Below are 12,319 nucleotides of genomic sequence, written 5' to 3'. Positions count from 1 at the left end.
ATTAGTTTGCTACAATCAAGTACAAGTATTTCACCTTGCGCTATCTGTCACCCATATTTGTAGAATGAGAAAAATATTAGATCTCACGAGATGTTCCTTTACGACCTTCGAATTTATTTTGAGTAACTTATTTTCAACAATAATTTGCATTACCTTTAATCATCACAAAGTGAGCTTATTGATCATTTTATTTTCAATATATATGTGTGGTTTGAGACTTGCATTATTCATGTAATTAAATTTAGTTTGTTTAATGACTGAATTGCGACGTACGGTACGTACAGACGATATGTATCGTTAATCTTGGAATATACAAATGCAAATTACGTACAAAAGGATGTTTGAGTTTACTTAATGTCTATTGTTAATTACTTCATATGACGTTGAGATTAATATGAAACTAGTTTTGATCGATCGAATAACACATGAGTAATTGTATACTCTCTACACCGCTCGAAAATGGAAATCATACAAGACTCATTTCAAACAAATCTATGTCAAGGAGAATGTTTCTTGCTTTTAGGATCTGCTCCTCCTTTCCGCCGTTGCAGCTGGTTCTAGTCATGTTCCCCGCCGTCATCTTCTCTCTCTGTATCTTGTTCGTCGCCCCTCTCTGGATCTTATTTGTTGCCAGTCTTCCTCCGGCAGTCTAGTTCTATGTGTCTTGGGTGTTTTTCGGGGTGGTTGCTGCCCTTCTCCTCCTTTCAGATCGGTTGGTGTCCTCCCCTCTTTTGACGTCGTGCGGCTTCGGTTGCCTCCTCTACCCAGTCATGCTAGCTTGCTGTTTGGATCTGATATTTGGTGTGTCGATTCATTTGTCATGTTACCTTTAGGTGTTCTTGTCTTTATTTTCATTTTAATTGTCCTTCGGTGAAAATCTTGTTTCCTCTAGGTCTACCATCGAAGGTAGTGGCAACAATCCGACAGTTAATTCCTAGTCTAGACAGACTTCTTTTTGGTCGGATTGCATTTCTATGAAATGGAATGGGGTTACATTTGTTATTGAGCTAACGCTCAGTTGTTCTAGGTCTATTGTTTGTGGTATGTAGTGACAACTATTTTCGACTTTTGTTTCTAACATTGACAATTGTTGATCCATCTAATTTCTTTCTTTGAATGTAACCTGTTGATTTTTTTCCGCTCTTTGGATTTAATGTTATTTTTGTGAAGTGATTGAGTTGGTTGGGTCATTTTTCCATTATATGAAGGTGTATATGGTTTTCTATTGATTCGATTTAATTTTTATAGCGAAATTCCTCCAGTTTGTATTTTTCTTTGAATATTAATTAATAATATTCTCATCATCAAAATAAAAGGTCAGGACCATTTGGACACATGACTATCATTTGAATTCGTGGAATGAAACCCCACAAATTAATATTTTGTCTACGAGATCTCCTTCCTTCCTTCAAACTAAATATCCAAACGGTAGGGAGTTATGCATGGAGATGGCTAAGATGAGTCATATGGTTGATGCAATTGTAGAGCATTCTTTTGATGCATAAGAAACTAACGTCCTAAATGGCATCTTCTCAACGTACCCAAAAGTTTATATGGTCTAGAGAAATTGTTCTCAAAGACATTCCAAATGATCTTTTGAAAATCATATCATATAATCTATGGAAAGAAAAATCGGAATATTAATGCCACAAATGGCTCGATTCGGGAAAGGCAAATTCAACTGTTTATGTGAATTTTTGCACCATCATATGTGACACCACCAACAATCACTTGAATTCGCGGTTGGGACTTGCTAGTAGACTTGCGTTGGGACTTAATTGCATCACATTCATGTCACACCAGAGTTGGGATATTGTTTCTTGTTGGTTCGTGGCCTCTTTATTTCAGGTAAAAATCGAAAATAGACTTTGAGGAAATTCCCTCTCTCTCTCTCACACATGGCTAGTCCATCTTTTCGAATTGAACGGAGACGATTGTATAGGGCTACGGGCATTTAACCATGTGACTTGTATAAAAAGTTGTATTATTTTTATCGGTCTTCCGACTATAAAGTACTCCGTCCAAAACACTTCTCATTTTTCATATATATTTTATATAAAAATGACATAATTTGGGTAGATACATATACATGATTGAGAATCATGTAGGACCGGACCGATAATTAAATGGAAAAAAAATTATACATAACTCTTATTTTACATGAAAAGGGAAGAAAATAAATAATAAATTGACTACATAATCTATAACTAATCTATAACGTTGATTTAATTTAAAAATTTACTAAAGAACTTACGATTTTAACTTATGATTTTTGTTTTAAAAGAAATAAATGTTTGTGTCGTGAATATTTTAGGTCGTAGGAATGTTTGAATAGTAATATGTAAATATGCATGTTGATTACGGAGTAATATTTTTCTTTTCTTATAAAACTAAAAATAATTGTGGGAACCCATGACCCCTTACAAGGGGGCAAAAACAATGCATCTAATGTCATAACCACTGAGCGGCAACTAATTTATAGTAATCCTACGAGGACAAACAAAATTATCGTAAAAATCTTGCAGGTTAGGCAATTGATTGGGCTAAAGTACTAGGTACAAATTTCTATATCATGGTGTATATAATACTAAAATATTTGTTTGATTATATTATCCTGAGTTAATCGATCGAACAACGACGTTGATCTCATAAAATCAGACTGAAATTATTAGAAACTTATATAATTAATATGATTCCGATGATCAATTGCGAAAACGGCTTCGAATTCTAACGGCTTCAATTGAGAAAACGAAATTGGGCCGAGCTAAAGCAAAACGGATCAAACACCTGAATAAAGCCTAAGCCCATATGTCTCAACTTCCAGGTGGCACGACACTGTTTCACAACTGAGTGAGTCGTCTTTTTCGGCTCACCTTAACAAACTGAGTCGCTGAGTCTAACTGAAAAAACACGTTGGAATCCTTCCACGAGTTTGTTAGTCTTGAAAGTCTACGAGCTTTATCAAAAAGATAGTGAATTCTCGATTGATATCAGATTTGGTGAGTGGTCGATGTGTGATATACCCATATATTTAATTGTTATGACTCTGTTTCAACTGTACATGATAGTAAACCAAGGCTTGTAACAACTGATTGTTGGAGAATCAACAATAAACACTTACACAAGCTTTTATACATTGTGGTTTCTCTCTCTAAGTTTTTGATCGTATTTCCGATCATATATAGTCTGATTTCATGTTCCTCCATCATCTCCTGTTAATAAAAACCTGGAAACATTATGGTTCGTGTGAAGAATCCACCACCACGATATGCGGGACCGGAATTGGCGGGAAATTATAATTGTATAATTTTTTTTTAAATGGTGGCCGGAATAATGAGATTTCGGCCGGAGGTGGACGAAAATACTACTCCCGGGTTTACGAAACCCGGGTAGTTAACGTTAATTACAGGATTAGTTAATCCCGAGATTGTCATTACGGGGAGTCAACTCCCGAGTTTCCCATTCACGGGATCAGAGAGTCATCCCGGGTTTACCATTCACGGGACAAGGGGAGCGTGACACGTGGCAAACATGCGTGCCCCCCTTGACCCGGGTCTCCCATTCCCGGGAATAGCTGTACCCGGGTTTCCCATTCCCGGGAGTAACCTGTATAAACCAGATCCGGCGACTTCTTCCCTTCCCTTCTTCTCCGTGGCGATTTCTTTCCTTCTTCCTCAAAAATCTGGCGACTTCCCCACATAATCCGGCGACTTCCTCATATATTCCGGCGATTTCATCATACTACACGGACATATACTTATATCGAGGTAATTTTTTTATAAATTTCGACCCAATTTAACTTATATTGTTAGTTTAGTTATTATTTTTGTGAAAATTGTGTAATGTAGAAAAAGTTCTCGAATTAGATTTGTGTGTTGTTGAGTGGTTGGTGGTTTTGACGTTTCAATTTTTCCGATTACAGTTTCGTGACGAAATTGTTGGTATTTTTGGTATTATATATATGTCGTAATTTTAATGGTTATTCGGTTTGGTTTATACAATGGGTTCGATTTGATTTATCGGTTCGAATTTTCGGTTCGATTTGTTTGGGTTCGGTTTTTCGGTCCGAATTTTTGGACAGATTTTTTGGGTTAGGTTTATCGGTTCGGTTTTCGGTCCGATTTTTCGGTTCGATTTAAATATTCACTTTTTGACCAAATAAATAATTTCAAATGTTTAGAGTTTACATTTAAAAATATACTTAATTAACAATTTAATTAGTTGAAATATATGTAATTAATAATCTATTTTAAATAAATATTAAAAATTAATTAAAAAATATGTTGGAATTTTCTGTTTCGTATTTGTTCATTAATCGTAATTAATTGTCAATTTTATTTTTCGCAGATTATGGCTGAGAGATCTTCATGGATGCCTCAGGGACCTAGGGAGGATGATCTATTATGGTTCCAGCCGCAGCATAGATCGCTGCATATCTATGCATCCGACGAGCAGTGCGAGAGGGCGCTATTTGTACGGCGTTCAGATGCATTTTTTTTGGGAGACTAGGAGGGAAGAAATCTACATACCTCGGGTGGACGAATTTATAGAGATGATGGGTTTTGGTTTAGTTTCGACCATCGGTTATATGGAGTATGACCATCATCTCCTGACAGCACTTGTGGAGCGTTGGAGGCAGGAAACTCACAGTTTCCACCTATGCGTCGGCGAGGCCACCATCACGCTCGAGGATGTTGAGGTATTACTCGGTCTACGTACGGATGGTTTGCCAGTTACTGGCAGAGAGTCGTATCCCAGCGACGACGACATGCCCGGCTACCTTCATGGGCTTTTGGGGTTTGTTCCGGAGAGGGATGGTAGGACCGCGATTCGACTTTCGAGCATTAAGGACCACCTGATCCGCCACAGGAGACACGTACAGATTTCAGCCGAGGAGGCCCTACAGAGGGCGCGATGTCACGTCGCGATCTTGTTGGCTGGCTGCTTTTTCTCGGATAAGAGCCAGAACAAGATTGATCTTTTCCTGCTGCAGCTGCTGGAGGATCCGAAGCGTTGCGCTTCGTTGAGTTGGGGCAGCGCCGTTCTGGCGTATACATACCGCGCACTGTGCCACTCAGCCCGGTCAGGAGAGACTTCCGCAAACATGTGCGGTCTGCTTGTGCAGTCTTGGGCATGGTCGAGGATACGGAAGGTTAGACCGAGATTTGGTGCAGGTTATTTGGAGCCACAGGGCGCCCCTTTCGCCGCACGGTAAGTTCGCATCTGTACAGATGTTGTAAACTTACTTAATAGATTATTTCTAACAACGATTTTGAATTTAAATATGTTCTAATGCAGGTGGACTAGACCGTTGTCCAGGACCACTGTTACCAGTCATGTCCTCCTCGCATGTAGGGACCAGCTCTCCTTGATGACTCCGTCCCAGGTATGTAGTCTTACAATTCACATGTACCCTACAATAATGGACTTCTGAAATTGTTTAATATATTTCTAACAACTGATTTGGTCATTTTCCATACAGTTCGAATGGACGCCATACACTGCCCATATGGAGTCTCTACCTGATGGATGTCGTTAGGGTGTGAACATTTGGAGGTCCAGGACAGCCCTTCACTTCTACTTCGTCGTCGAGGCTCACTACCCCGATAGGGTGATGCGACAGTTTGGTTGCACCCAATTTACTCCTCCCGCGCCCCTTCATGCGACCGAGATAGGAAGATTGCACAGACTTAAGAGGTCAGGACACCCCAGGAATTGGGCGCGAGACCATGCAGATTACGTTGAGGAGTGGGAAGCTCGAGCCGCTAGTGTGGTTTGGGGTATCCCCACAGATGAGCCCACGACGGATGTCGATTATATGCCATGGTATTGGAGTAAGACGGTGAAGTTCGTACAGGATCCTGGTCATCAGGCTCCACCTGCAGGTTACCACGGCCGGACCGATGCGTTGCACGCCCTGGTATGTACTTCATATTTTATATGACTAATACGTCCGTCATCCTCTACTGCATGATATTGAATCGTATTGTAATTTGCTTGGTTTTGAATTGCAGAGCGTAGAGTTGTGCCAGATCATGCGGTATGCGTCCTCACTACAGGATCAGTATCGACATATCGACACAGATGCCGAGCATGTCGATAATTACGGGCGGATATCGACCAGGATTAGTTCCGCCCTGGAGGCCGTTGGATTGCCATATCGGGTAGATGAGTCAGATGTAGTCGACGAAGCAGTCGTGTACAGAAACCCGAGTCAGAATTATAATCCCCCATAGCGGACATCATTTCTGGACTGGCTAGGGAGGCGGGTGTTGGGGGGCGGTAGACGGCCAAGGGTCAGGTCTCCCAAGGTACATTCTCCTATGGACGAAGCCGGACCCTCTCGTCCGGCTTCATCTGGACCATCTCGTCACTCCGTCTCCGGACCCTCTCGTCCTGCTGCATCTGGACCCTCTCGTCCTGCTGTATCTGGGCCCTCCCGTCCCACTCCTCCTGCATTCGATCAGTCGACGGACGTCTATTATCCACAGATGGATACCGCACCGGAGGCCAATCCGATAGGGAGCGAGGCCTTGTTTTCAGACAAGATTAATTCGAGGTTCCTTGACGAGACGTTCACTTCTGAGCACATGGCTGATGCGACTTCATCGTATAGTCAGTTCGGCCCTCATGCCACATCCGGTCAGCACCGGCCCATCGAGTTTACGGTGGAGGATCTTTGGGGAGGTGTTGTGCAGCAGCAGCCCACGCATGACACGCCTCGTAGGTCGTTTTCCTCGGATCTTCATATGGGATTAGGTATCGGGTCCAGTTCCCACGGCGTTCGGTCACAGTCTGCAGCAGATCCCGCGCCAGAGACGGAGGAGACAGCGTTGGACCGAAAGGATCGCCCAGGGCGGGGTCAGACGACTAGGAGGGACAGTTGGTTATACCCGAGGCCGTGAGTGGTTATTTTATATTCCTTCATAGTTGTAGTATGACGTTACTTTTTTATTTATGTGTTGAGTAAGACTTTATTTACATTAAAATCGTTTAACATTTTATTTATATAAGAACACAAGTAACATTTTATTTTATATTACTATTGAATAACATTAAGTTACATATTACTATTGAATAACATTTTATTTTATATTAGTATTGAATAACCGAGACGTTACATATTAGTATTGAATCACATTTTATTTATATAAGTACTGGATAATACATTAAAAACGTTAGTAACTTTGAAGTAATATTTCATTCATCTACGTCGTCATCATCATCGTCGTCATAATCCTCATCTGTATATCCGTCACCGTCACCCTCATCTGTATATCCGTCATCGTCGTCTTCATCAGAATCATACGGTTCTTCCTCTTCGTAGTCCTCATCGTAGTCGGAATCCTCGTAACCGAGAGGGGCATTCCCGGCATGAAGCCCGTACGGATCATGCAACATGTTCACCGGCAATCTATCCGCAGGGGAATGACTGAAAGGGCATGTCCTCCTATCGTGGTCGTGTCCATTGCAGTTACTGCATACGCGTGGTCTTGTACCTCCACTGATCGCATAGTCTCTCGCACCCCTTATTCGTCTGTTATTTCTTCTACGACCACGACCTGTGTGATGAACCATCCGCGTGTCGTCCGGTAGTAAGCAAAATCCCGATACAGGCCAATCATTCGGTAGAGGATGAAATACACCACTGAATTGATGTTTCCAACCGTCCCATGTGTGGCAACTGTGAACTAGATCTAAACGACGAACGCCAAGTGCCTTACCAACAGCCATTGCGTGAGAGCAAGGAATCCTGTAAGTGTCCCACTGTAAACATGTGCAAGAACCCGTGTCAAATTGTACAGTGTGTTCTTTGCCCGGAACTCCCATGCGCAACGGCGGAGATACCACACGGAACGTACGGTCGGGACAATTTGGATATAAGGATACATCGTACCGCCTGGCCCTCATTTTGTTATCTTGGAATGTCCGATACGGTTTCTCTGCAAGCAAATATCTAAGCCTATTTATTTTTGCAATCTCGTCCATAAAAATCTCCATCGCTTTTGCGTGAGTGGCCGGACTAACGCCCTTATTGGCAAGAATCGATCTCCTCTGAGAACGTTATTGTAACTCTCCGCGTCGTTGGAGGTAGTGATGCCCCATCGGTAGAATCCGTCTTGGAACAATGTCCATTTCTCTAGGGGAATACGTTGAAGGTATGTAGCTGCATGAGGACTCGTTTGTATTAGATCTGTCCAAGCCTTCGTATATTGTTCCTGATCCAAAGCGGTTGAAACGGCCCAACATAACCCATATATTCCTTTCTTCTTCGGGACACTTGCAATCATATTGGCACGAATGTGCTCCATGCAGTACCTGTGCATGTGAAATGTTTTAAATTGATGGCCTAATACGTATATAGAATTGCAAATAAAATTGGGATGTCGTCATTACCTGTGAACTCCCCAGTTCGGAAATTTTGTATCCATCTTAACGATAGCAGAGAGGATGCCAGAATGACAATCAGAGATTATGCAAGTAAACGAATCTTGCAGAACGTATATTTTTAAATATTTCAAGAACCAATACCAGCTGTGGGTCGACTCTTCGTCTATTACGGCATATGCGACTGGCACGACTCTGAGGTTAGCAGTCTTCACAAGCGCCACGATCGCCTTACCCTTGTACGCCCCTTTAAGATGCGTTGCGTCGACGGTAACCACAGGGTGACTGTGCTCAAATGTCTGTTTGGTGGCACCGAAATGCCAAAATATGTATCTGAAAAAAATAATAGAAATCATAAAAATCTATTTCGCAGACATATACCGTGCACAGTAAACATAGTTCGTACCTGAAAATCTTCCTCCGACTATGTACCACCCCGTCTTCTTTCTTGAACTTCCACTGTACTTTCGTCCCGTCGTTGCACTGTTCTAGAGCACGCATGTAACTGGGCAGTTGGCGAAAGTTTGTTTCCCAATCTCCATATACCTGGTTCAGTGCAACCCGCTTGCCGTTCCAAGCTTTTTTCCGGCCTATTCTACAGCCAAATACTGCTTCGCAGTCATCAATGATGGATTTGATTGGGTAATTTGGACGTTCGCGAATCTTCGAAGTTATGACGTGGGCTACATGATTTTGCGATATATTTCGGTCATCCCGTTCGTTGTTTGCACCGTCGCAATTATGTCCGTCGCACCACACTATAATTTGCCACGTACGATATTCGATCTTATACGAAGCACGGAGCCTCCAGTTACATGCAGTACCGTTGAACGGTGCGTTAGTACGTCTGTTCGGACGATTTATACATTCTGCCGCCCATCTCGTCTAATCTGATAACGTAGTGCGATGCTTTGTTCCATGCCTAGTTGACCAAATGGCTACCGCACCCTGAAGTTCTTCCTTGTTCGAAAAATGTGTTCCCAGCTTTATGGTGTTAAGGTCACCATTGTATAAATCTGGACAAGTAGGCATTCGGCGGTTTGTTATCTCATCAGGTCCATCCATATTGCTGAAGACATGATAATCCGCAACGCGAGGAACAATGTAATCCTCGTTGGAGGGCCCGTATCCCCGCAGTCCGCGAGGCCTACTACTCGACTCTCCCCCAGCATTGGGTCTCGATGTTCCACCCAAATTACGAATCGGAAGGTGACTTATGAACAAGTCCCGACTCCAAGATTGATGTTGATAAATCAATGATAATGTAGCATCATCATTGATGACGATACATCGCTTATCACCGTTATCAACGGCGTATACGTAGATTAGCCTCAATTCTACCGCTTCTCTTTCAATCCCAGCAAAAATACACATTATTTTGGAAAAATCATCATAACTAAACCTATCTTCGAGCGTATATGTTGCGTCGGGAACACTACATACAACGATCTTGCCATCGACATATTGTATAGAACTCTTCCAATATAAATTTAAATATGAAGATATATTTAATAAAAAAATATAAAATTAATACGAAAGGAAACACTAAATTTTGATATTAAGAGATTTTGAGAAAAAGATGGAGATAGATTGTGAAAATGTATACGGTGCGAGTTGGTTTATATAGGAAAAGTGTCCCGGGTATGGCATTTACGGAATAAAGTAAGTCGGGCGTACCAAAACCGGGAATAGCTATTCCCGGTAATGGCATTACCGGGTCCGTGAATGAGAAAACCGGCCACACGGTTCCCGGTTTTGCCATTCCCGAGAATAGCTAGTCCCGGTTTTGGTACGCCCGGGAACAAGCTTTCCCGGTTTTGAGAAACCGGGGATTGAACTTAATTAATGACAATTAACACTCCCGGTTTTGAGAAACCCGGGAATAGTAAACGATGTCCACCTCTAACGGTTCTGTTACACAACAGTGTCGTGCCCCCGGAGTTGGTGTCGGGATCGGAGTCTGATGAGGAACAATTTCGAGTTTGATTGATAACATTCCTGCTTCGTCAAATTAACGGAAGAAACACATTTTTCAGAGATCTTGATCAATGTCCTAGAGATGTTTATTTTTCAGTGGATGTGTTGTGTTCTTACTCAAGAAAGCTTCTAATGAATTGGTAATGTAATTGCTAATTCTTTATGTTATGAACATTTTTGTTTTGCCTTTTTGCGATTACTCTGTAATTGTTTTATGGCAAAAACTTGAGGCTCTCCGTAATTACCCATCAATAGTACATGTTTTGGTTTTATATGCTTACTTTAACATCCCTTCTGCCGGCATCCAATTGTGAGACCAAGAAAAAAAAACCAATGAAGGTAGAACTTAATAGCATTATGTTTTTTTTTTTTTTTTTTTTTTGTAGACGTAGGAGTTATGCTTCTTTCTTGCTAAGATCGGCCTCCTGAGTTATGATGTACTGAACTTCCAACCGTCACTGGTTGCTGGAGCGGTGAGTTATGCAGCTCAGGCAACTGTTGACATTGGCAATATTGGTGGCCAGAACAACCATCATTGGCTACACAGAGACATATATAAAGGATTGTGTCTAGATTCTCGTTACGTACCATGCTGGAGGAACCGTCGGAAACAACCAATATGTCTTTATCAAATACTCTTTCCCCAGAACACTTTTGCGTGGCCCTTCTCCCTTCCGCCATACTACATTGATATACATTGTGGGAGGCTCTATCACTACAAAGAAAATGACTTCTATCACTACAAACCATCATTGGCAATATGTTAGTTGCTATTCTTCTGTTACTGTTCCACCAGCCAGTTTTAAACGAGAAGAATTGGTTGCTATGCTTGTCTGTGGATTTGAATTGTTTACATTAGTAGTAGTGAGCTTTTTTTTGAGTATTAAGTTTGTTTAGTTTGCTTGCTTGGTTGGTTCTCACTTAAATTCCCACGAAAAAAATCCTTTGAGTTCGGGGAAAAGGTGGAATTTTCGCGTTTTGTTTGTCATCAAAATTGGACCTTTATGCGTATTGGATTTTTTAAGTTGATTGGTTGTCACCTCATTTGTGTTTGGTTGCTGGAAAAATGAAATGGATTGTTGTTTGAGCTTAGGGAAAGGAAGGGATTATTTTCCGAAAACTTTTTCTTTTTCCTTATTGAATTGATTTCTTTTTTCTTATTGAATCGGTTTGCTTATTTAGTTGGTTGGTTGTTACCTAGAAAGTGAAAGAGATGGATTCCAGTTTCGGCCGTAATTTTACTCTTTTGGATATGAAAATGTGAAACTCTGTCTGATTGATCATAGATGTTGGTGGTCACTTTCCTGAAGAGTGAAAACGTAGAATTCATATTCTTTACTTTTTACGGGGAAACCTATACAACCATACTCTTTACTCCTTAGTATCAGTGACCAAATTACAAACTAGTACTAATGATCCAGAAAATGCCAAGCCTCTCATTCATAGTAAGAACATGAATTACCAGCCTGTTTGGTGATTACAAGATGAAATAGAAAAATTACAATTTGCTAATAGCTATAGAGAGTTGTGTGTGAAGTGTAGTAGTAGGTGTATTCAAGGTTGGTTTGTGAGTGTATGCCCTTAGTTATTTATAAGGGTCTTACTTAGTCCCCAAGTATACCATTAAGAGGGGTTACGAACCATTAGTAGGAGGTATAAAGGTGTTTATTGGGTGGAGTAATGAGGGACACTAATGGAGGGGTCATAATGCCGTTACTCATAGCACATGTGCCAAATGACTTTGATTTTGACTTGATCATCCCCTTCGATCCTTATCTTGACGCGTGTGAGCTTGGGCCTCCTACTTCCGACCATATTGGACTTTATTCATATGGACTAATATTAATTTATTTATTTTTATTTCAAAAAAAAATGTTAATTTATTTCGTGCGATATCAAGTACAATGTGCCAACTTTAGATACAATTTCGGTTTTTTGTTGTTCAGAGAAATTT

General features: G+C 41.1%; 2 protein-coding genes across 2 annotated transcripts; one reads left to right on the top strand and one right to left on the bottom strand.

Moving 5' to 3' along the window:
• The first annotated feature begins 4,555 nt into the window (after positions 1 to 4,555).
• LOC139883443 (serine/threonine-protein phosphatase 7 long form homolog) lies at positions 4,556 to 6,236 on the top strand. The gene is made up of 4 exons (XM_071867618.1): positions 4,556 to 5,211; positions 5,299 to 5,386; positions 5,540 to 5,920; positions 6,015 to 6,236. Exons 1-4 carry the CDS (start codon positions 4,556 to 4,558, stop codon positions 6,234 to 6,236), a joined length of 1,347 nt encoding a protein of 448 aa, XP_071723719.1.
• A 964-nt stretch (positions 6,237 to 7,200) lies between these two features.
• LOC139883442 (uncharacterized) lies at positions 7,201 to 9,268 on the bottom strand. The gene is made up of 5 exons (XM_071867617.1): positions 9,234 to 9,268; positions 8,795 to 8,983; positions 8,398 to 8,721; positions 8,029 to 8,319; positions 7,201 to 7,963 (listed from the first exon to the last, which is right to left on the bottom strand). The coding sequence occupies exons 1-5, from the start codon at positions 9,266 to 9,268 to the stop codon at positions 7,201 to 7,203; spliced, it is 1,602 nt and encodes a 533-aa protein (XP_071723718.1).
• Positions 9,269 to 12,319: the final 3,051 nt, after the last annotated feature.

The sequence above is a fragment of the Rutidosis leptorrhynchoides genome, unplaced genomic scaffold, assembly GCF_046630445.1.
Source record: "Rutidosis leptorrhynchoides isolate AG116_Rl617_1_P2 unplaced genomic scaffold, CSIRO_AGI_Rlap_v1 contig4, whole genome shotgun sequence".
Taxonomy (NCBI): domain Eukaryota; kingdom Viridiplantae; phylum Streptophyta; class Magnoliopsida; order Asterales; family Asteraceae; genus Rutidosis; species Rutidosis leptorrhynchoides.
The sequence above is the reverse complement of the archived record's forward strand: the minus strand, read 5'-3'. Positions and strand labels throughout refer to the sequence as shown.

Coding starts and splice junctions, on each gene's coding strand:
- LOC139883442 (XM_071867617.1), bottom strand. CDS start 9,268: ATGGGCGGCAGAATGTATAAATCGTCCGAACAGAC. Junction 8,320..8,397: donor CCGAACTGGGGAGTTCACAG/GTAATGACGACA, acceptor TCACATGCACAG/GTACTGCATGGAGCACATTC. Junction 7,964..8,028: donor CGATTCTTGCCAATAAGGGC/GTTAGTCCGGCC, acceptor AAAAATAAATAG/GCTTAGATATTTGCTTGCAG.
- LOC139883443 (XM_071867618.1), top strand. CDS start 4,556: ATGGGTTTTGGTTTAGTTTCGACCATCGGTTATATGGAGTATGACCAT. Junction 5,387..5,539: donor CCTTGATGACTCCGTCCCAG/GTATGTAGTCTT, acceptor GGATGTCGTTAG/GGTGTGAACATTTGGAGGTC. Junction 5,921..6,014: donor CCGATGCGTTGCACGCCCTG/GTATGTACTTCA, acceptor TTTGAATTGCAG/AGCGTAGAGTTGTGCCAGAT.